Source organism: Aphelocoma coerulescens, chromosome 19 (assembly GCF_041296385.1).
Source record: "Aphelocoma coerulescens isolate FSJ_1873_10779 chromosome 19, UR_Acoe_1.0, whole genome shotgun sequence".
NCBI classification, from domain to species: Eukaryota; Metazoa; Chordata; class Aves; order Passeriformes; family Corvidae; genus Aphelocoma; species Aphelocoma coerulescens.
In genome coordinates this window covers 5,130,186-5,148,711 of record NC_091032.1, presented here as the reverse complement: position 1 = coordinate 5,148,711, position 18,526 = coordinate 5,130,186, and the positions used below count along the sequence as shown (strand labels likewise).

Sequence of the window (18,526 nt, the reverse complement as noted above, 5' to 3'; positions counted from 1 at the left end):
CCCTGGTGGAACTTGAGGCTCCTCTTGTCCTATTGACCCCCACCTCCACCTTCCTTCCAGGGAGGTTGTGCCAGGACCCACCTCCCGATGAACCAAAGCCGCAGAGTGTGGAAGCTGTTCCCAGACTGTCCCGGTGCCCCGGGGCAGCTCCTTCCCTTTATTTTCACATGTGCACCCTCAGGACATGCCAGCCCGGGGTGCTGCTTGCACAGCTCCAGCAGGAGGCCTGGACCAGGCTCCTGCTGCTCCCACCCCTCCCATGCCCCAGCCGCCCCTTCCCTGCGGATTGGAGGCGAGGGAAGAACTGGGGCACAGCTGGAATCCAGGGCTGTGCACAGCCCCAGTGCCCTGGGAATGACAAGGCTGCCCCAGGAACTCTGCCTTCAACTGCCAGGGGCTGCCCTGGGTGCAGGGCTGGGGGGAAAGGGGCAGCCTCGAGCACCCCAGGAGCCACATGAGGCAGTGCCTGGATGCTGCCTTGTCCCAGTGGCGTGGGGAGCACCAGTGTCCAGAGAACATCCCAGTACAAGGGAGGGGAGTGGCTGTCCCAAGCAATCCTGCTCTTTGGGTGTGGAAGGCAGCCAGGACAGCAGGTGCAGGGTGCTACTGACTCCAGGTGAGTGACTCCAGCACGGATCCAGCCCCATGGTGAGCACATGGACTGTCCAGGAGCAGGCCCCAAGCTCTGTCCCACACCCAGGCCTCGAAGGAATGGGATGAGACACCAGAGTCCGGACGGAATCAAGGAGATGGGGATAGGGGATGGAGCCAGTGGGGAGAAACAGTCCAGGCCCCCACACTGCCCCACTTCAATTCTCCTTCGTGTCCTTGTTCTTGTTCTGAATCTTCTGGTGGACGACGCGGAGGGTGGTGAAGAAGTTGCCCAGGAAGAGGATGAAGAAGGGGAGGCCGCACATGAGGACCTGTGGGAGGACAGGCAGGAGTCAGCAGGAGGGACCTGCCTGGGGCCACCTCCTCCCAGGGCATTCCCAGGAGCCTCCTTACCTGCCACTCCTTGCACTCGGGGTGCTGGATCATGCGGAAGAGGGTGATGGCGTTGTAGAGCTGCCAGAACTGCAGGAGAGAGGGGATTCAGGGGCCTTGCTGCTTTCAGGGGCTCAATCCCAGGCTGACGCTCACCCAGCTGCTACCTCTGAGTGTAAACCCCACACTGACCCTGTGTGAGGACAGTGAAACCCCACCCAGGCTCAGGGCCAGAGGGGCTCATTCCCAGAGGACCCCAGCCCTGGAACATCTCCCCTGTTTCAGGCCAGCTGGAGCCCAAGGGCCATGAGGAAGCCTCAGACCAGCCTTTGGCCATCGACCTCAACCATCTGGCTGAGGAAGGACTTGATCCTTCGCAGCAGCAGCTCCAAGCTGGAGCTCAGAAGGGCTTTGGAAAGGCCTTGGAAGGGTTCTCAGCTCAGCCCCTCTGCACTTGAGCACGCAGCAGAACCACCCCAGCTCCTCCCTGTCTCATCTCCCCAGCTGTGGAGGTGGTGGGTGCCTGGGAGGGAAAGGCTCAGCACTTGCTGGAAGCGTTTCCCTGCCCCACCATCCCGTGTCACAGGGCTGTGGCAGCCTGTGGCGCCTGTGCCACGTCCAGGCCACCGAGCACAGCTGGAATGTGGCACATCCCGGTGCCACCCGAGGCTCTGGCATCATGCAAGGACAGGTGCAGCCTCACCTGCCCAAAGAAGAGGAAGGGAAGCAGGAACGTGAGGCCTCTCCACATCCAGGACTGGAAGCCCTCTGCAAAGGATGAAGGTTTTTGTGAGGACCTGGGATGGGCTGGTGGAGAGGGGATGGAGCCCAGCTCCTCCAGAGGTGGAGGAAAGGGAGGCTCGGTGCCCACACTGGGCCTGGCTGGGACGTTCCTGCCATTCCAGCCTCATTGTGGGCACTGGTGGGGGGGACAGTGGCAGGGACTCCTCATCCAACACAGGCCTCTGGGCTCCAGTGAGCCGGCCCTCAGTGTCACAGGGGCCGGGGAGGTGGCAGCCCTCAGTGCATGGGGTGTTGGAGGATGGCTCATGTCTGAAGGAGCTTCCTGGGGAAAGCTTGGATGCCCAGAGCCACATCCACAGCCACCTCACATCCTGAGGGAGCCAGCTCTGGGCTGGTGGTGCCAGCAGAGCAGGAGGAGGGGGACAGTCAGCCTGTGGGGTGGTGCTGCCCCGTGGGAGATGCTGCTTAGGGAGCTTTGGTTTGACTTGTAGCTTTTACTGTTCCTGCCACTGATAAAAGTGACCTCAAACCAAAGTGTCACCGTTTCCTTTAGTGGAACCCACAGATCCCAGAGAGCTGAGCACTGGCCTGGAGCTGGGAGGAGGCTGCTGGCAGCCTGAGACCACCAGCAAGGGGACATCCCACTTACCCACGGTCAGATCCATGTTGTGCCTCTCCCCCAGTGCTCGCAGCCGGTACAAGCACCCGCTCTGGTAGTAATACTGCAGGAACTGCACAAAGCCTGCAAGGAGAGCATGGCTGCTGTCAGCAGCTGCCCAGGGATCACCTTCAGCCTCAGCATCATCCCACAAAGGCCACCTGAGGCCAAGGGAACCGCCAGGTGAGCTGGGAGCTGTGAGCAGCTGCAGCCGGGTCTCTGCGTGCTGCAGAGCTCTGCAGGTGCTCAGTACCTGGGGCTCAGTGCCTGTCCCAACACACGTGGCAGCACTTACTCTGGTACATGGAGAAGGAGAGAAACTGGTTCCTGAACATCTGGTACATGAGCCCATCTGGCCTGTGGAGAGAAGGTGCTGGCTGGGGACCGTGGGGCAGGGAGGGGACAGCCAGCCCTGCCTGTTCCACAGCCCCTATGGCCCCTTGGCCAGAGCTGCCCATAGCCCAGGCAGCCCCCCACGGGACAGGGGACACAGACTTACCACGTCAGCATGACACCTGAGAGGAAAGTGGAGATGTAGTGATGGAAAACCCACCAGCCTTTGATCCTGGAGGGTGGATACAGAAGTGGTGTCAGGTCTGGAGCATGAATCCAGAGCCAAAAGCACCCCAGGAGAGTGCAGCAGCCCAGCTGCAGCCACCCCACAGCTCCCAGGGCTGGTTAGGAAATGGAGCAGGACCCAGGGCCTCAGGGCCAGGCAGCACCAGGGCCCTTCCAGCTCCACCCTCCTGCACCACCTCCACACGGGAGGTTCCTCCTGCCCCCTCCTGCAGCTCCCAGCAGGGTTTGCCACACACCCTGAGTAGGAGGGAGCTGCTCCCCTGTGACAGGTCCCAACTCCCCCAGCCCTGCAGAGAAGGCCCAGCCCGCTGCACGCCCCTCCCCGGGCCCAGGGGACTCACTTGGAGCCGTTGTTGATCAAGATGCTCTCGCGGATGGTGAGGGTGCAGTAGTACCACACCAGGAGGAAGTTAAAGACGGCGTCTGTCACCCTGGGTCACACAGAGCAGGGTGTAAAGGCACGTGCTGGGGACACAGGCGCCGTGACAGCCCGTGGGACACCCACCCCCCAGGGCAGAGACCTGCTCCTCACCACCCACCATGGCCACAAAGGCCACCTCACCTCCAGAGCAGTGTCCAGATGCTTTATCAGGATCTCCTGTTCAGCTCTGGACATTCCAGGATGGGAGAAAAGGACAAGGGGGCTCTGGGAGGACATCTCTGCCCAGCACCAAGCCAGACTCACCTGGAGTTGAGGAGGAACCGACAGGAGAAGGAGACAATGAGTAGGATGATGGTGAGGTAGAGTTTGAACTTCTCGTACTCATCTTTATATGCAAACCTGCAGGGAAGCACAAGGACAGCCTTGGAGCAAGGGGGCTGCTGGAAGTTTGTGTCCTCCCATCCCACCTGGCTGGGGAGAAGCGATGTTCTGTTGGGAACTTCTGGGACACACTCGGGAAAAGCCTTGCCTTGGGGGCATTTCTGAGACCAGAGAGCACCAGGCCGTTTCCACACAGCTGGGATACCTTTGAGCACCCCAGTGGGTGGCCCTGGTGGGGAAGCTGGGCAGACTGGGATCTGCACAGGTCTCCAGGGGGAGGACTGGGGAACAGAGGGGACACAGGCTCCTGGCTGGGCACCTCTGCCACGGGAAAGGCTCTCACGGGCCCAACCCAACTTCTGGTGTTTCCCCAAGGGAAGAGGAGGGGACTACACTTTCTGTCTGTCCTGGAAGTCCCTAACAGGGTGGAAACGTGGACACAGCTTAGGTGAAGGATCCTATTAACTTGTCAGCACTAATGGTCCATCCCAGCCCAGTGGCAGCAACGTGAGGGGGAGCCCAGAATTTGGCTGATTCTTGGGAAACGATGGAGAAAACAGCTCGGGAAGGGAATCTACACCAGGTGAGCCAAGCCAGCCCCGTGTCTGCCCAGGAGGAGCTGTTGTTCCTGGTGCCAAAGGGATCCCAAGCCAGGAAAATCAGAGGTGCAGCGAGGAGGGGCCGTACTTGGCCTGTTTGCTGAGCAGTGTCACGTTCACGTTGCCGAGCACCAGACTCAGGTACAACCTGGGGAGAGAGCAGAGCGTTGGGACGGGGACCTGCCTGTGGAGCTGTCCCCTCTTGTGCCATCAGCAGGGCCAGGGATGAGCCAGGAATGAGCCCCCAGGTGTTTCCACTCAGAGCTGCCAGGCACAAACCCTCTGGAATCCCCTCCCATGGGCAGGGGGATGGGTGGGGGAGCACACACCCCACCTCCCACAGGCACTGGGGTGTTCACTGGGGCTTCCCCTCAAGCACAACCACTGCCCCAGGGGGGGTGAAGGCCATGAGCAGGAAGAGGAGTGAGGGGCAGCACTGCTGGCTCCTGCCCAGGCATCCTTGGGGAGCCCAAGTGGAGCAGCACAGCTGTGACACCGCCAGGAGCAGGGTGACAGCTCTGGGGTCTGTGCCTGCGGCGTTACAGCCACGGGGATGTGGAGGGTGACCGTGGTATCCCACGTGGAGCTGAGGTGCCTCTCACCCGTTCTTCTTTGGCAGATAGGCCTCCATCTCAAAGAACACGTTCTGCCTCTCTTTAATCAGGTTCTGGGTCTCTTGGATGGATGCTTCCTGCTCGGGAGTCGCTTGGCCTTTGCATCTGGGGAGGCAACACAGGCACTGGCATCAGGAGAGCCTCTGTAATGTGATCGGCACGTGCTGGCACTCCACAGGTGACTGGCTCGGGCAAGGACACCCCAAGGACAGGGAGGGTGGATGGGAGGCAAGTCCACAACTCCATCTGCAGGGCGAGCTCCTCTGTCAGGCTGGGGTGTTGCCCAAGAGAAGGGAGCAAGGTGAGGCCAGGTGGGTCTCTCACCCTCAGGAAGGATGGGGAGAGCTTTGTGCAGGAGGGGAGCGCTTCATGGTACCTGCAAAGCCCTCGCAAGCTCTGAACTGCAAACGGGGCACAAATCAGGGCAGAGGAAAGGGGGGCTGGGGAAGATCAGCCTTTGAGACATGAGGTGAGCTCAGCAGCCCCGTCCTTGCTGCTCTCCCCTCCTGTGCTGTCACAGAGCACTGACTCACTTTTTGAGGGAGAGCGACAGCTCCTTCAGCCGCTTCTTCTGCCGGGCGATGGAGCTGGAGATCCCATCCTGGAGCTTGGTCAGCTCCTCGAGTTTCTGCTTGTACAGCTTGTGGTTGTCCTGGGAAGGAGAGACCATCATGCATTAGAGCTGCCTGCCCAGACACCCCTGTCCTTGGGTCCTCTATGATGCTTCTGTTAAAAAACATCCTTCATTTCACCTGTGCAGCTGCTGGGGGAGAGGAGGGGTGGCTGAAGAAGGCCAGGTGTGTTTGGGGACAGCCTGCAGCCAGCCCTGCTTCCATGGGGATGCCCATCCCCAATCCCAAGCAGGCTATCCACAGGATGTTCCCATGTTTGGGACACCAATGACTGCACACAGCAGATAGGAAAGATTTGGGAATAAATGCTGTTTGGGCCAGGGTACAACTGTGGCAAGAGCAGTGCCTCTGAGTGCTGGGACAGGACAAGCAGCTCTTCGTGCCTCCAGGTCTCTCAGCCCCAGCTCGTGGCCTTGGGGCTCTACCTGAGCACCCTTGGGAAGCTGGAAGGAGCCTGTCAGTGAGCTGGACAAAGAGGACGGGCTCCCAGCAGGGCTGCAGCCAAGTGCCCCGTAACCCAACCGCACCTGGATAAGGCTGGATGCATTTCTCCACTATATTTAGTAAGGAAAGAGGAGAGCTGCTGGATCAATGCTGCTGCTTGTCCAGGTCAGCTGGAAAACAGCCTCACCTTGGCCACAGCAGCCTGGACACCACCTCCAGCAGGGAACTACATGCTGCTCACAACAACCCTTGGACTAGACCTTGGCATACACAAGTTTTAACCTCTGTAGCTCTTATCAACCACTCGATCACCAGATCTTAAAGTTGTTCCCAAAGGAGAAAGGTGAAACCAAGAGCAGAGGAGGGAAACCTTCCCCCTCTGGTGACAAGCAGCGGCAAGGAGGGAATGAATCCCAGATAGTCCCAGCTCCACAGCAGTGATTTATGCCCCTGATTTATCCCAGGACATTCCCTGCTTGACCATCAAGCTTTCCCGCTGCCATCTAGAGCCACCTCCTTCTGGCTCTGGAGTTAACTGTGAGCAAGTGGCTTTTGTGACAAGTCCTTCAGCCGTGCCAGCATCGGCGCTCCACGCTCGGAGACAGCCTGGGTCAGGAGCCATCCCGGGAGAGGTTTCCAAAGGGAAGGGCCGGCGCTGCGTGGCTGCACGCAGGGCTCGAAGTGGGCGACCCGAGACATCCACGCAACCCTTATGGAGCAAGAGGAGGTTTCTCAAAGCCTCCCTTGCCCCAGATCTGGGCACAGCAGCGACGTGTCCGCAACAACATCCGCTTCGCCCCGCTCCCGAGGGGGAAGGAGGGGGAAAGGGAACGGGTGCAGCTGCAGCCGAGTGACCTGAGCGGCAGCAGGAGATGGTTGGCCAACCTTTCCCTTGGGTGACCCTGTATGAGCTGAACCCTGCCCACTCCTTCCCCGGCAGGCAGCGCCCTGGGGATTACACAAAGCAGATGGAAGCACCTCTGATACCAGTCACCTTCCTGGCACGGAGCTCCCGGCCAGCCCCGGCGGTGACAGGGCATGGCAGTGGGGACAAGGTGCCTGCCCGAAGCGTGCCTGGACTCCGGGAGACCTGGGCTCCGCTGGCCGCTTTCCCTGCGGGGCTGGCCGGCTCCGGGCTGCCCGGAGCCGGGCTGAGAGGAGCGATAAGGAGTGAAACGGCATCTGCGCACCCAGTCCGGCCGTGCCACGCCAGGCAGTGCCGCTCCCCGCTCGAAAACCGGGAGATCTGAGGTCTCCACGCCACGTCCACGGCGGGCTGGGGCATCAGACCGGGGCACCCGCTCTTAGCGAGCCCCGAGCCCTGGCACAGCCTGGCACCCCTGCCCTGCTCCGAAACGCTTCGCCCCAAGGCACAAGGCTCGTACCCGAGGGCTGGGACACGGGGTGGGGGGGGGGAAAGCACCCGGACTCCAGAGGGGAGAGCCCGGCTGCCCGCGGTACCCGCTGGGGATGCTGCGGGACACCCGCGGGGGATCCCCCACCCCGCTGCCGCTAACCCCGGCGTGCCCCGCTCGGCCGGAGCGCTCCCTCGGCCCCTGCCCGGGGGTGTCCCGGGCCCGGTGGTACCTGGATGCGCTGGTAGCCGTCCTGCAGCTCCTCCCACTCGCGCAGGCACTCGGCGAGCGAGGCGCCCCAGGCCATGGCGGCGATGGCGGCGGCGACCGGCCCGGCCCGGCCCGCGGCGACCGGCGGCGCTGGGCCCGCCCCCTTCCGGACACGCCCCGGGGCGGGGCCGCTCTATTCCCTGCTTCCCCCTCCATCGGAGCCCGAAAACGCCCAATTGCCGTAAATCGCAGCCCTTCGCCGGCAGTAGCGGGCTGTGTGAGGTGCGCCGGGCTCGCTGTCAGCTCGGGCGGCTCCCGGGGTGTATTCCCGGCCGTGGCCGCGCGTGTCAGAATGACGAACCCGAACCCGAACCCATCACTAAATCCCAAACACAGAGTGCGGCAAAGCCCGGGAGTGTTTCTTCTGACATGTTTTATTTTGGGATGTCAGAGAACAGAATTCGGAGTGCTGTAAGAGAGAGGACGGCGCTGAGTTTAGGTTTCATGTGACAGCACTGAGGCTTTAAAATTACCAGCTGTGCCCAGAGGTTTGGTTATAGGATTAGAAGGCAACAAATGGGAAGGGTGGTGGTGTCAACAATCCAGCCAGCAGTGAGAGGCCATCATATCTGTGGGTAGCTGAGAAGGCACTCCCAGGGCACAGGGACTTCTGAAACAGGGACATTCTGCAGTCACCTCTCCGGGCTGGAAGTGGGCACAGGCTCCAAATTTACTCCAAATTTACATTCCAGACCATGGATAACAAACCTTTACAGAGATAACCCTACTGACTGCCCCACAGCTGTAGTCATAATCCCCTTTGCTTACAAAAGAGTCGAGCTGTGGCTAATGGGCCACATCCTGCAGCACCTGAATCCCCCAAACTGCCACCTCCTACAGCCCAGGTGAGTCCCCGAGAAGGCTCCAAATCTTGACCCAAAATGACATGGAGCTAAAGAGGAAAGCTTTTCTGTTACATTTGGGTCTTTTTTCACACAGCATTCAAGTAACTTTCTCCCCAGAGAGGGGAAGTGGCTTTCCTTGTGGGATGTTCTCTGTCAGTAATTTGGTCCAGAGATGTCTGTGGCTGGGGCCCCATAGATTTGGGTCTCCCAGGCTGAGAGCTGTTCCACAAAGCCCGGGTGTGGTCTTATGTTCATTTGGCATTTCAGAAGGTATTTCCAAGCTCTCTGTAAACAGAAGGAAAATAAAGAAGTGTTAGGCATTGAACAGAAAGTGACTCTCGGGTATTTTCACAAAGCAGCTACGCTTCAGTCAACACTTTGTATTTGCTGCCTGTGCTGGACAGCAAGAACCTGCTGAGAGGAGTTTGGCTACCAAAGTGGGGACAGGCTGGATCCAGATGTGGACTTGAGAGAAGCCTGTCCCCTTCATGCTCTGCTCTCCTGGATACGAGGACATCTCAGGCTGCTTTCACTACCTGTCAGGTATCTTGTCTTATTTTACTCCGATGGAGCAGAGCAATGCAGTCCTGGATTTTCTACTCTAAAATGCTGTTCCTTCCACAGATGATAAGCAAAGCAGTGAAGTATCAGCTATAAAGGTTATAAAGCAACAAAGGTTATCGCGTTTTCAGATCGGTGTGACCCGATGTGGCAGAGCAGTTATGACCCTGCAGTTATCCCACTGTATTAATTACAGCCATCTTAATTATTTGTTAGCTCCAAGTAATCACCTAGAAACTCTGACACACACAGGGCAGATCCACCAGCATTACTCCAGCTGCATCCCTGGCTTTTCCTGTCAGTGCTCATCTTCGGGCTCGTAAAGGAGCTTGCCCCCTGCACTTGGGGGCTTGCGTAAGTGTAATGAGACCAAAGGTCAGCAGATAGTGCTCCGTTGGTTTGTTCTTCTAATCTTGCTGATTCTGCAGGCTCTGAGAATATTTACTCCTCTGGGTCCACAGTGTGGGTGTCTCTAGTTCCCCTGGACTCAACAGATCTCCTCACATGTTGATCACTAATAAAATCAGGGGCTGCACATCCCAAATCTGCCTTGCTTTTGCCTTTTTGGAAGCTTTCAAAGATCTTTGCCTGGATTGGCTAGAGGATCACATGGGAATCTGTTGCACTGCTTTTGTCTGCAAGAAACAAACTTGTCTGGAACGGTAATCCCCCAGGAAAGCTTTGCCCAGCCAACAGTGGGCAAGCACTGCCCTGTCAACCTTCCAACCTTTTTTTTTTTTTTTTTTTTTTAGCATTTAATAAAACTCTGAGACCAACCTGTTGATGCCAACTGAGAGGAATGGCAGGGCTCAGCCTCTGACTTTTGCACTGCCACTAGAAGCACATTCTGTGATTCAGTGAGTGAGCGGCTGGTTATCAGCCTGCAGGAGCAATCACAGCCCTGTTAGTGCAGGGACTGAACTGTGTCTGAGCCCTGCTGGCACCCTCAGCCTCTAATTACCCACTGGCACACAGCCATGGAAAGAGCTTTCTTCTTACATTGGATGTGTTTGCACAAAACCAATCACCTTATTAGATACAGACCCAGCTTTAGTGAAGTTTGGATCAATCCTTTCAGCTCCCAAACGTCCCAAACATCCCAAACAAGGGTGAGATTTTTAAGGAGAGGCTGGGTTCCCAAGGGAACTCTCCTGCTCCATGTTGGGAAGCACCAGGAGATGATGCCTGTGTGGTATGCAAAGGGAGAAAGGCCTGGCACCCAGGGCAGAGGCCACCAGGCTCTTGCACAGCCAGGCCATTCTCAGCCATTCTTCATTCATTTCTTTCATCATTCAGAGCTATGGAACAGCCTGTGCTGGCCATCTAACCTGTACATCCCTCCCAGGCAAGTATTATCCCATTCCAGATTTCTATACAGGAGTGTCTGTGGGAGGGGATTGCTTCTAGAGGAATAAAATAGGATTTTGGAAGAAGTCAGTGCTGAAGTCAATGGTAAATGAGAGCCCTGCAAACACTGGGTTCTGAACTTCCCTGTAATGCCATGGAATTAAGAGATAGGATTAACTGCAGTAGCTACCACTCTTTTCCTCAAGTCCAGGAGAGAAATACCATGTTCTGTACCCACAGCTTTACTTTTATAGCCCTTTAGCTAAGTAGGGAAAACAAAAATATCACAGGTTCTAGAGTAAGGACTCACAGATCCAAAATCACACTCAAGCCACCCCCTTAATGGTCTAAAGAAGATGCAATCCCAAATCAAATAATCACTTCCATTATCAGGTGGATACTGTGCATGAAATCACAGAGAAGGTCTTATTACTACAGTGATGGGGCTTCAGGAAGAGAAATAAGTGCAGAGACAGTTTCTGTGGGGACTGTGCAGTGACATACCTGCAGGGAAAAGCGGCAGGAATGCATCAGATAGGCCATGGTGACTGTGCTGCACCGGCTTATCCCCAGGCTGGAGAACACCAGCACTGCTCCCACGTCCAGCTGAGCATCTGAGGCAAGAAATGCCAATCACAAATGAGTGATCTGGGAAATGGAGCTTCCCGTGGCACAGTCAAGCACTAATTTGGTGACAGCTGACAAGAGGGGCTGCAGCCTGAGCGACAGGAGCCCTCAGGAACCCTGACAGCAGCAGATGGGCACTGCCAGCTCCCATTTCTGTAAGCATTTGCCTTTCTTAAAAATCCACAGTTAAAGCACAGCCTCGAAGAACAGCACCAATGACAATGATCCATCAGTGCTTCATTACACATCAGTGTCACCTTCACATCAGGGATCTGAGGAAAAGTGGCCTTTCATGACCTATTAGCTGTGGTCAGCATCACAAACTCTCCCCAGACAGGTTTAAAGGTATTGAAATTTTATTTTGCCTGGAAGGTTGCATATTTAATTAATAACCTTTTAATTCTTTCTCTCCCTCTCTAGACAGAATGATGTTTTTAAAATATTAGCAACTGAACTCCAGAATTCATAGAGCAAAGCCTTTTCTTTTAGTATTGTCAAGATGTTTTGTTTGTTCTTTTTTTCCCTCAAGCACTAAACCAGCATTTTAAAACTTATTTCTATTGTGAGATACTAGTTCTGTCCTAAGATCTGAGTAGAACTGGCCTCACTCCAACATACGCTTGGCATGAGGACATGCACACTCCTCTTGGCATATGTGGAGAGCTTTAGTCTCGTGTTCTAGTTTGAGTAATCTGCTCTCCACTGCCAAGTAAACAGTTCCACTATCAGGTAAACACTGTAACACTTCCACAAGTGCAGCTAATAGACTCTTGTAGCCTGGTTTGGAAACAGCCACAAACTGGGTGTGATGTGAGAAGGAAACTTCTGAAATACTACTGGGAAAAAGCATGAGGCACAACGAAAGGCAAGTAAGTGAATGTCAACATTTAGGTGCACCAAATAATGACATTCAGTTCAGAACTACAAAATTATATCCTGGAATGTTGTTTCTTTGTGTGCAGTTGTCATGTCTGATATTGTACTTGGATTAAGGTCTGTGGGGACAGGGTGGTCTTTTGCTTCTGGCTCTGTCCGACACAGCTCAGCAGGGCCTTGGTCTGTGGCAGGTGTTATTTGATAAGCATGATAGAAGATAACATGGTTGGACAGCATCAGGATGGAGCTGCAGGAGCTGTGTCTGCCGTGCAGCTGCAGGCACTGAGCTGCAGAGTGTGTTTTTTCTTGTCCTATCTGATGTAGGCAGGCTGATGCTGTCCAACCTGAAAGTCTTCCTGGGCCCTACGGTGGGCCAGAAATCACAAAGATTATCAATGCCTCCTGCTGAGTTCTCTAATGTGTGTCACACTCTGGTTCAAATAAAGCTCTGGTGGCTGAAGATTTGGGCTGGTGAGAGTCAAAGGGCTGTTGCAAAGGAACAAGAGGGAATTCAATGAAGCCCTGGTAGCAAAGCCTTTTCAGATTGGGTGGAAAGCTTCCTGTTATCAGAGTGAGGTATCCTTTAAAGTGAGCAGGGACATCAGAGTCAGATGCCCTGTAAAATCTCCTGTCTGTCCATCAGGCTGGTTAGTGAGGCAGCTCTGGTATCCATCAGGGTGTGGGCTTGCTTACCCTCCTGTCTGGGCTTCCTGTCACTCCCATCTAATATCCTACAGTGAGCAAGGTCTCAGGAATTCCAGATCACGATCCACTCACCTATGAAATGAGAAATGGTGGGGAAGGAAGAAAAAAGATCTGCTTCGAGTGAATCTGGAACAGATACATGGAGGGATTTGCCTTCTTCTGCAAACCTGGAAAAAGAGCACACAGACCACATGGCGCAGAGAAGCAGCCTTGACAAGATGTGTTTGTTGGAGACAAGGTGATCACTTTGTTTGCTGTTACATGTGTGAGTTTTTCATCATCGTCATCATTAACATGATAAGGGATTTGTTATGGTGAGACAGAGATGTTTGTAACACAGAACCAGTTTAATCACTGATTTTCCATTTCAGTGGTATCAGCATTGATGTCTTAACCTGCAGCTGAGACATAAATGAAAACAGATGAACTGAAAGCAGGTGTGCTTTCAGAGTGTGTGTTGGCAGTTTTGTGGAGCCCCCCAGTTCACTTCATGTGGTTTTCTATGGCAGCATCTCCTTCCACAGACTCAGAGAGCTCACAGGGTAAAAAATTGGTGAGGAATTTCCAAAATGTGAAAGCACATCATGTAGAGGGCATGGGAATATTAGCCACAGTGCAGAAACACTCCTCTGGAGCCAAAGGCATGATAAATGTCTGCTGGTGCACCTGTCCTGGGGTGGGTAACTGGATTTGTTACATTGTTTGGGTCACCACCTTGAGAAATGTCACTGGGTTTTTCACTGTGTGAAATTGCATTTCCAGCAAGGCCTGCAGACTGAGCTGACTGGTCACGGACACAGTAGGTAAGGAAGACCAAAAATGTGACATGTTGGTGATTTAGCTTTTGCACTGATGTGTTTGTAAGATTTTGCTCTGAAAGCTATTTGGAGATACAAGTTTTTCCTGAAGAGTGGTGGTATGTGATAGACTTGAAATACCAAGGGCTTCCCAGTCCTCCTCTTACACAATTCACCCGTGGCATGGTCAAGGGCTGCAGGACTGTGTTGCTGTTGTGCTAACTCTGGAGTAGAAATTAGAAGAATGAGCATGAAATGGCACTGGAATCTGCACAGAGGTTTCCTTGGAAGGCCACAGACACGGACTCCTCTGCCAATAAACTCTGTGTCATCTCATTTTCTCACACCACAGACACTGGTGAGGGTAAGCCTTGAACTGTTTAACTTACAGTGTTACAGGCTGTTCACAGACGTTGACCAGTGCTTTGATCTTCAGATCTCTCTGAATTTGTTTGTCACTGGCCTGCTTGAAATTGCCCATATATAACTTTTCAGGCAGTATTTCTACAGGGTATGGCTGGAAGGTGTCTAGCTCCTGCCAGAAAGAAACCACAGGCTCAGGTTAGAGAGTGTCTTTGCTCCCATTAGCTCGATAAGTTCTTAAACAGAAGTCATGTGAAGAATTGAACAGGCACTTAGTCAGCAGCTCATGACATATTTTAGTGTAATGATTCATTCAATCACCTGGATTTGCTGTGTATTGAAGTCTTTGCTAGTTTTACTGAGAATAATTAGCAGCCTCACTGTTGTTGCAGCATTACTTGAAGCAAACCCTAACTAAACAGGAGGTGGAATATATCCCTTCCATTGTCTGGAGGGGCTGCAGCATGACAGATTCATTTGATGTTCCCCTTGGTTACTGTTTGCAGGGCTAAAAGAAATCATCTGCCACCTGCAGAGCTGCAGGTGCCCTGGAGCAGCACAGCACAAATCTGCAGCTGCATCCAGTGTCGGCAGTGTGGAGGCTGAGAAGGAAAACACACGAGTAACCAACAGCGACATCCCTAAGGGTTGCTTGGATACTTGGATACTGCTCCAGGAGCAAAAAGGAGCAGCTGAACCATTTAAACCATCACCAACAGCTTCCACTGAGAGGCAAGGAGGTGCTCTGTGTCCAGCTGAGTCTGAGGGGGAAGCTCAGCAGTGAGTTGCCCTTCACAGAGCAGCACAAAGTGAATCGATTTTCTCTCCTGCGCTGTAGCATCCGCAGGTTAGCACTGTGTCATGGGCTATTCCCTGGGAACCCGAAGGGAACAGTGGGAACAAAATGCACCTTGGAATGAAATGCTCTGTTGTCCAGCACCTTCTTAACCTGCTCTGCCTGTCCTAAATGTGAAATAAAGGGTAATTGTTTCTCATAAGCTAAGTAGATTGATGTTTATAGGTGAAACCGAGTAATTAGGACACCAGTGAGTGGATGGCTGTTTTCTTCCTGGGCCTATTGAAACAAGGCACCAGCACTTGCTTTGTGACCCTTCCCGATGAAAAGACATGGATCACAGTGCTTGGTAGGAATTGTACTTCTGTTTGAAAACATCTGCTGTGTACTATGCCAGATAACCACGTGTAAGAGAGGAGTCTGCTTCTTTTCATCATTTGCTAATGTTTGTTCAGTTATCTGTATTCTCCATAGGCCAGTTTCAGGGTTATCAGGGAAGCATTCCCAAGTTGTTTCCATGAGCTTCCTTTCACACAACAGGAGAGGAAAAAGAGGCTGTAAAAGAACCAGTGGTGAGACTCAGGGCAAGCACAGTAACTCAAATTACATTTAATTCCTTTGTCTGAAATTACTGTGATATCAGGTTTGCAACACCATCTAACTTGAATTCACCAGCCATCATCAGTTGAATACAAATGTCTTCTACTTGCAAATTAGTATCATCTCACCTGAGGCATCCACAGTGTCTTCTGGCTCTTCAGGAAATGGTAACAAGCTGAAAAACGCTTGTACCCTCCCTTCAGGAGGAGCACGGGGTGGCGAGTGAAGCGCTGCAAGTTTCTGGCATGGTGTAAGGCATCTCCTTCCCCAGTATCTAAAGAGAACCAAGAGCTGTTTGCCAGGGCAGGTTCAATGTTTCTGTCTGCCTCCCTGACACCCACAGCAAATCCTTTTTAATTCCATCTAATGCTCTGAAGAAAACTTTGTTAAAAGCTCGACTTATCCTTTACTTGTTGCTGCAGGTCAGGTACAGGTGGTGCTGCTTTTCACCTCTCATCCTGATCTTTTATTCCTCTTCTGGCTTCTTTTGTAGGTCTAGATTTTTTTTTTTCCTCTCCCCATTTTTCTTTGGGAAATGCTTGTAATAAGTTCCCATAATAGGGAAATTTTATTAATTTAAATTTAATAATCTTAATTTTATGGAGGCCCTTTTCTTTAGTCTGCTTTAGGCAAACAGGGAAAAAAGGAAGTGTCTTAAATTTTTCACAAATGTTTTAAACACTCCCCTCAGTGAAGTAAATTATGTGAGATGGCTGCTCCTCCTCCCAAGGAATCCATCCTGCTTCCCTCTAGCTATGTCTGCTTTAGAAATAGATCAGCACAATAGAAACCCAGTTCTGATTCTTCACACCTTCCCTTTACTGCCTCACCACTGAGCATTTAGGAACCTGCTTGCTTTATTCATCACCCCTTACACCCCCACTTTTTTTTTTTCTTTAAAAAGTGATGTGAATCTTTGCTAAAACTCCTGTACCTTTGTAAAGCTCAAACATACAGAAGTAGTTCTGCCCACAGCAGAACTCCTTGCCAAAGGATGTGTGAAAGCCAAACACTTCCATGGTTCAAGGAAGACTGAACAATGATAGGGAAAAGTTTCCAGTGCTTCACATTTCTTGGTGAACTCCATCAAATGACCACCCCCCTCAAAGGTAAGTCTTTTTAAATATCATGAAGTGAAAGCCTTTTGTGACCCTCAAAGAAGGAAATACTCACTCTGGGAACACATGGAACCTGAGCCGATGGTTTCAGGCTCTGAAGCAGCACTGCTCCCTGAAAGGCAATCGTTAGACAAGCCAAATCTCAAGGAAATGTGGCAAGAAAAGATTCCTCACATACAACAAGGAGCTTCAGAGGATCATCCACAGAAGGGAAACCAGGGCTGCCAGCATGCTTTGAAATAAAACCTGGATTTTTGAAGCCTGAGAACATACACAACACAGTGAAAAAACAGAGGCAGAGCACAGCTTTTCACTAAAACTGGGAACATTTACATCTCTTCCAATGAGCTCATAAAATTAAATGAGGAATGGGAAGAATCTCCATGAAGCAGTGAGGTCTTGACTGACATAGGTCACACGTACCTGTTTCCTTCTTCTCCTCCTGATTGTCACTGCAGCCCAAAAAGCCGGTGTCGTGGTCATACACCACGCAGTATCTGACATAGTCCAGCTCCTCAGGATTCGGGATCAGATACTCCCCCGCAGGATTCTACCAAAATCACAGAGGAATTCCATCAGGAGCACGGCTCCGCTCTTCTCTGGTGGCATCAACGCTCCTGACATCTTGCAAGTTACAACTCTCTAGCTACGTGTTGGGTTTGTTCCTGTGGGTGGGCACCACACTGACAGCCTCGGTTAGAAGTCAGGAATGATGCAAATGACGCTGATTGCTCCATCAGCAGCAGCGATGCAGATGCCAGCACTGTCCTTGTGAGGCAAGGCTACACTGTGTGAGTTCTTGTGCAATGTTTTTCCTGATACTCAGCTCCTAATGTGCCAATCCTTCGGGCTGCTGGAGTGACAGAATACATCCCCCCAGTGGCAGCCGCGGGGCACGGCTGAGGCAGGGCAGGGGCTGGGACATTTCCCGTGGGTTTCAAACCACTGTTGGCTTCCTGCTAATTGCTAAATCCAAGGACGGTTCACGCAAACAGCAAGCCCCTCACCCGCTCAATCCTTTGGGCTGTAATAATGTGGCTCGCATCGAATTCACGCTGAGAACGGGCATCTGAAAAAAAAAACCAACCAAGACAGAGCAATTGGCTTTTAAAGGTGGAATCCTGTTTGTATTTTGGTAGGGGGAATTCAGGCACTGGCATCACTCAGAGGAAGAGATTTGGGGATGTGGCACTTGGCAATATGGTTTAGGGGTGGTTATGGTGTTGCTGGGTCAGCTGTTGGACTGGATGATCTTGAAAGTCTCTTGATGATTCTGTGATTTGGGTTTTTTTTAGAAACTGAGGCCTTCTGGTGTGGGTATAACAAACTCCAGGGCTGATGTGGGTCTGTGTGTAACACCACGTGATAACCAGCACTGTTAGTCCTGACCCAAGTGTGCTCCTGCAGCATTCCCAGCATCAATCCTGTGCTCTGCCCTGTGCCTGCTCTGACCTGTGCCCAGCAGCTCTGCCTCTGCTGCTCTGGGGAGAGGGGCACTGGAAAGACCCCACCACCACTCCCAAACTGGCTGACTCCCTTACCAAAATATTTAATGACATTGCAACATCAGGCACCCTTTTGGGGGTATTGGCACTATGCAAAATGGAAGTGGTTATCAGGAATCTTTGTGTAATCGTTGAGAAATCTTGTCCAGCTCTAGCACCTCTGGGAGCAGCAGGGGAGAGTGTGTATCCATGGGACTGATCAGAGCAGGGAGAGTTGGACCTGAGGAAAGCCGAAGCAGCACCAGGTCATGGCACCTGAAATGGGATGGGAGGAAGGCCCCAAGTGCAAGGTCCCAGAAATTACAAGAAGTGATGTGTGTGCTTTTCCTCACGAGCCCCGTTGGCTCAGGATATCTGCCGGGGCTGAGCACAGTGGCTGGCTGCAGGCAGGGGCAGGTACAGGCAGGGGAAGACAGCAGCAGGCGGGGTGAGGCGGGGACAAGAGCAGGAACTGGGGCACAAGAAGCAGGCAGGGGAAGCAGCAGGCAGGGCAGGGGCTGGGAGGGGCATGAGCAGGCAGGAGGAGGGACAGGGTTAGGCAGAGGCAGGAGCAGCAGCAGGGACAGGCCTGCGCCGCGGCCTCACCCAGCAGGCACAGGTAGTTGGGCTCCGTCAGCCGGGATCTCCACCGGTACTGGTTGATGATGTTGTAGAGGTGTCGGGGCTCGCAGACCATCACCCCCGCCATCCCCCATCCGCTCGGCTGTCGCCGATTATCGCGACACCCCGCTCCCCCCTTCCCGC

General features: G+C 53.3%; 2 protein-coding genes across 4 annotated transcripts; both read right to left on the bottom strand.

Moving 5' to 3' along the window:
• Positions 1 to 110: 110 nt before the first annotated feature.
• On the bottom strand, positions 111 to 7,731 carry TMEM120A (transmembrane protein 120A). The gene is made up of 12 exons (XM_069033584.1): positions 7,605 to 7,731; positions 5,475 to 5,593; positions 4,930 to 5,046; positions 4,416 to 4,475; positions 3,651 to 3,746; positions 3,307 to 3,396; positions 2,886 to 2,951; positions 2,682 to 2,743; positions 2,378 to 2,470; positions 1,688 to 1,752; positions 1,006 to 1,074; positions 111 to 923 (listed from the first exon to the last, which is right to left on the bottom strand). Exons 1-12 carry the CDS (start codon positions 7,677 to 7,679, stop codon positions 810 to 812), a joined length of 1,026 nt encoding a protein of 341 aa, XP_068889685.1. The 5' UTR covers positions 7,680 to 7,731; the 3' UTR covers positions 111 to 809.
• Positions 7,732 to 8,019: 288 nt separating this feature from the next.
• STYXL1 (serine/threonine/tyrosine interacting like 1) lies at positions 8,020 to 18,521 on the bottom strand. Of its 3 annotated transcripts, XM_069033493.1 has the most exons (9): positions 18,368 to 18,520; positions 17,285 to 17,346; positions 16,701 to 16,827; positions 16,333 to 16,389; positions 15,288 to 15,433; positions 13,790 to 13,935; positions 12,676 to 12,770; positions 10,900 to 11,009; positions 8,020 to 8,772 (listed from the first exon to the last, which is right to left on the bottom strand). In XM_069033493.1, the coding sequence occupies exons 1-9, from the start codon at positions 18,468 to 18,470 to the stop codon at positions 8,641 to 8,643; spliced, it is 978 nt and encodes a 325-aa protein (XP_068889594.1). In that variant the 5' UTR covers positions 18,471 to 18,520; the 3' UTR covers positions 8,020 to 8,640. The 3 variants fall into 3 exon arrangements, with proteins under 3 accessions (XP_068889594.1, XP_068889596.1, XP_068889597.1); XM_069033495.1 differs by lacking the exon at positions 16,333 to 16,389 and having other exon boundaries at positions 18,368 to 18,521; XM_069033496.1 differs by lacking the exon at positions 13,790 to 13,935 and having other exon boundaries at positions 18,368 to 18,518.
• Positions 18,522 to 18,526: the final 5 nt, after the last annotated feature.

Bases quoted from the DNA above. Each gene is read 5' to 3' on its own strand.
- STYXL1 (XM_069033493.1), bottom strand. From the start codon at position 18,470: ATGGCGGGGGTGATGGTCTGCGAGCCCCGACACCTCTACAACATCATC. The intron at 16,390-16,700 runs GTACGTGTGACC...ATTGCCTTTCAG, and splicing joins GGAGGAGAAGAAGGAAACAG to GGAGCAGTGCTGCTTCAGAG. The intron at 12,771-13,789 runs GTAAGTTAAACA...CTCTTTTTCCAG, and splicing joins TGTGAACAGCCTGTAACACT to GTTTGCAGAAGAAGGCAAAT.
- TMEM120A (XM_069033584.1), bottom strand. From the start codon at position 7,679: ATGGCCTGGGGCGCCTCGCTCGCCGAGTGCCTGCGCGAGTGGGAGGAG. The intron at 5,594-7,604 runs GTACCACCGGGC...TCTCCTTCCCAG, and splicing joins ACGGCTACCAGCGCATCCAG to GACAACCACAAGCTGTACAA. The intron at 1,753-2,377 runs GTAAGTGGGATG...CATCCTTTGCAG, and splicing joins CAACATGGATCTGACCGTGG to AGGGCTTCCAGTCCTGGATG.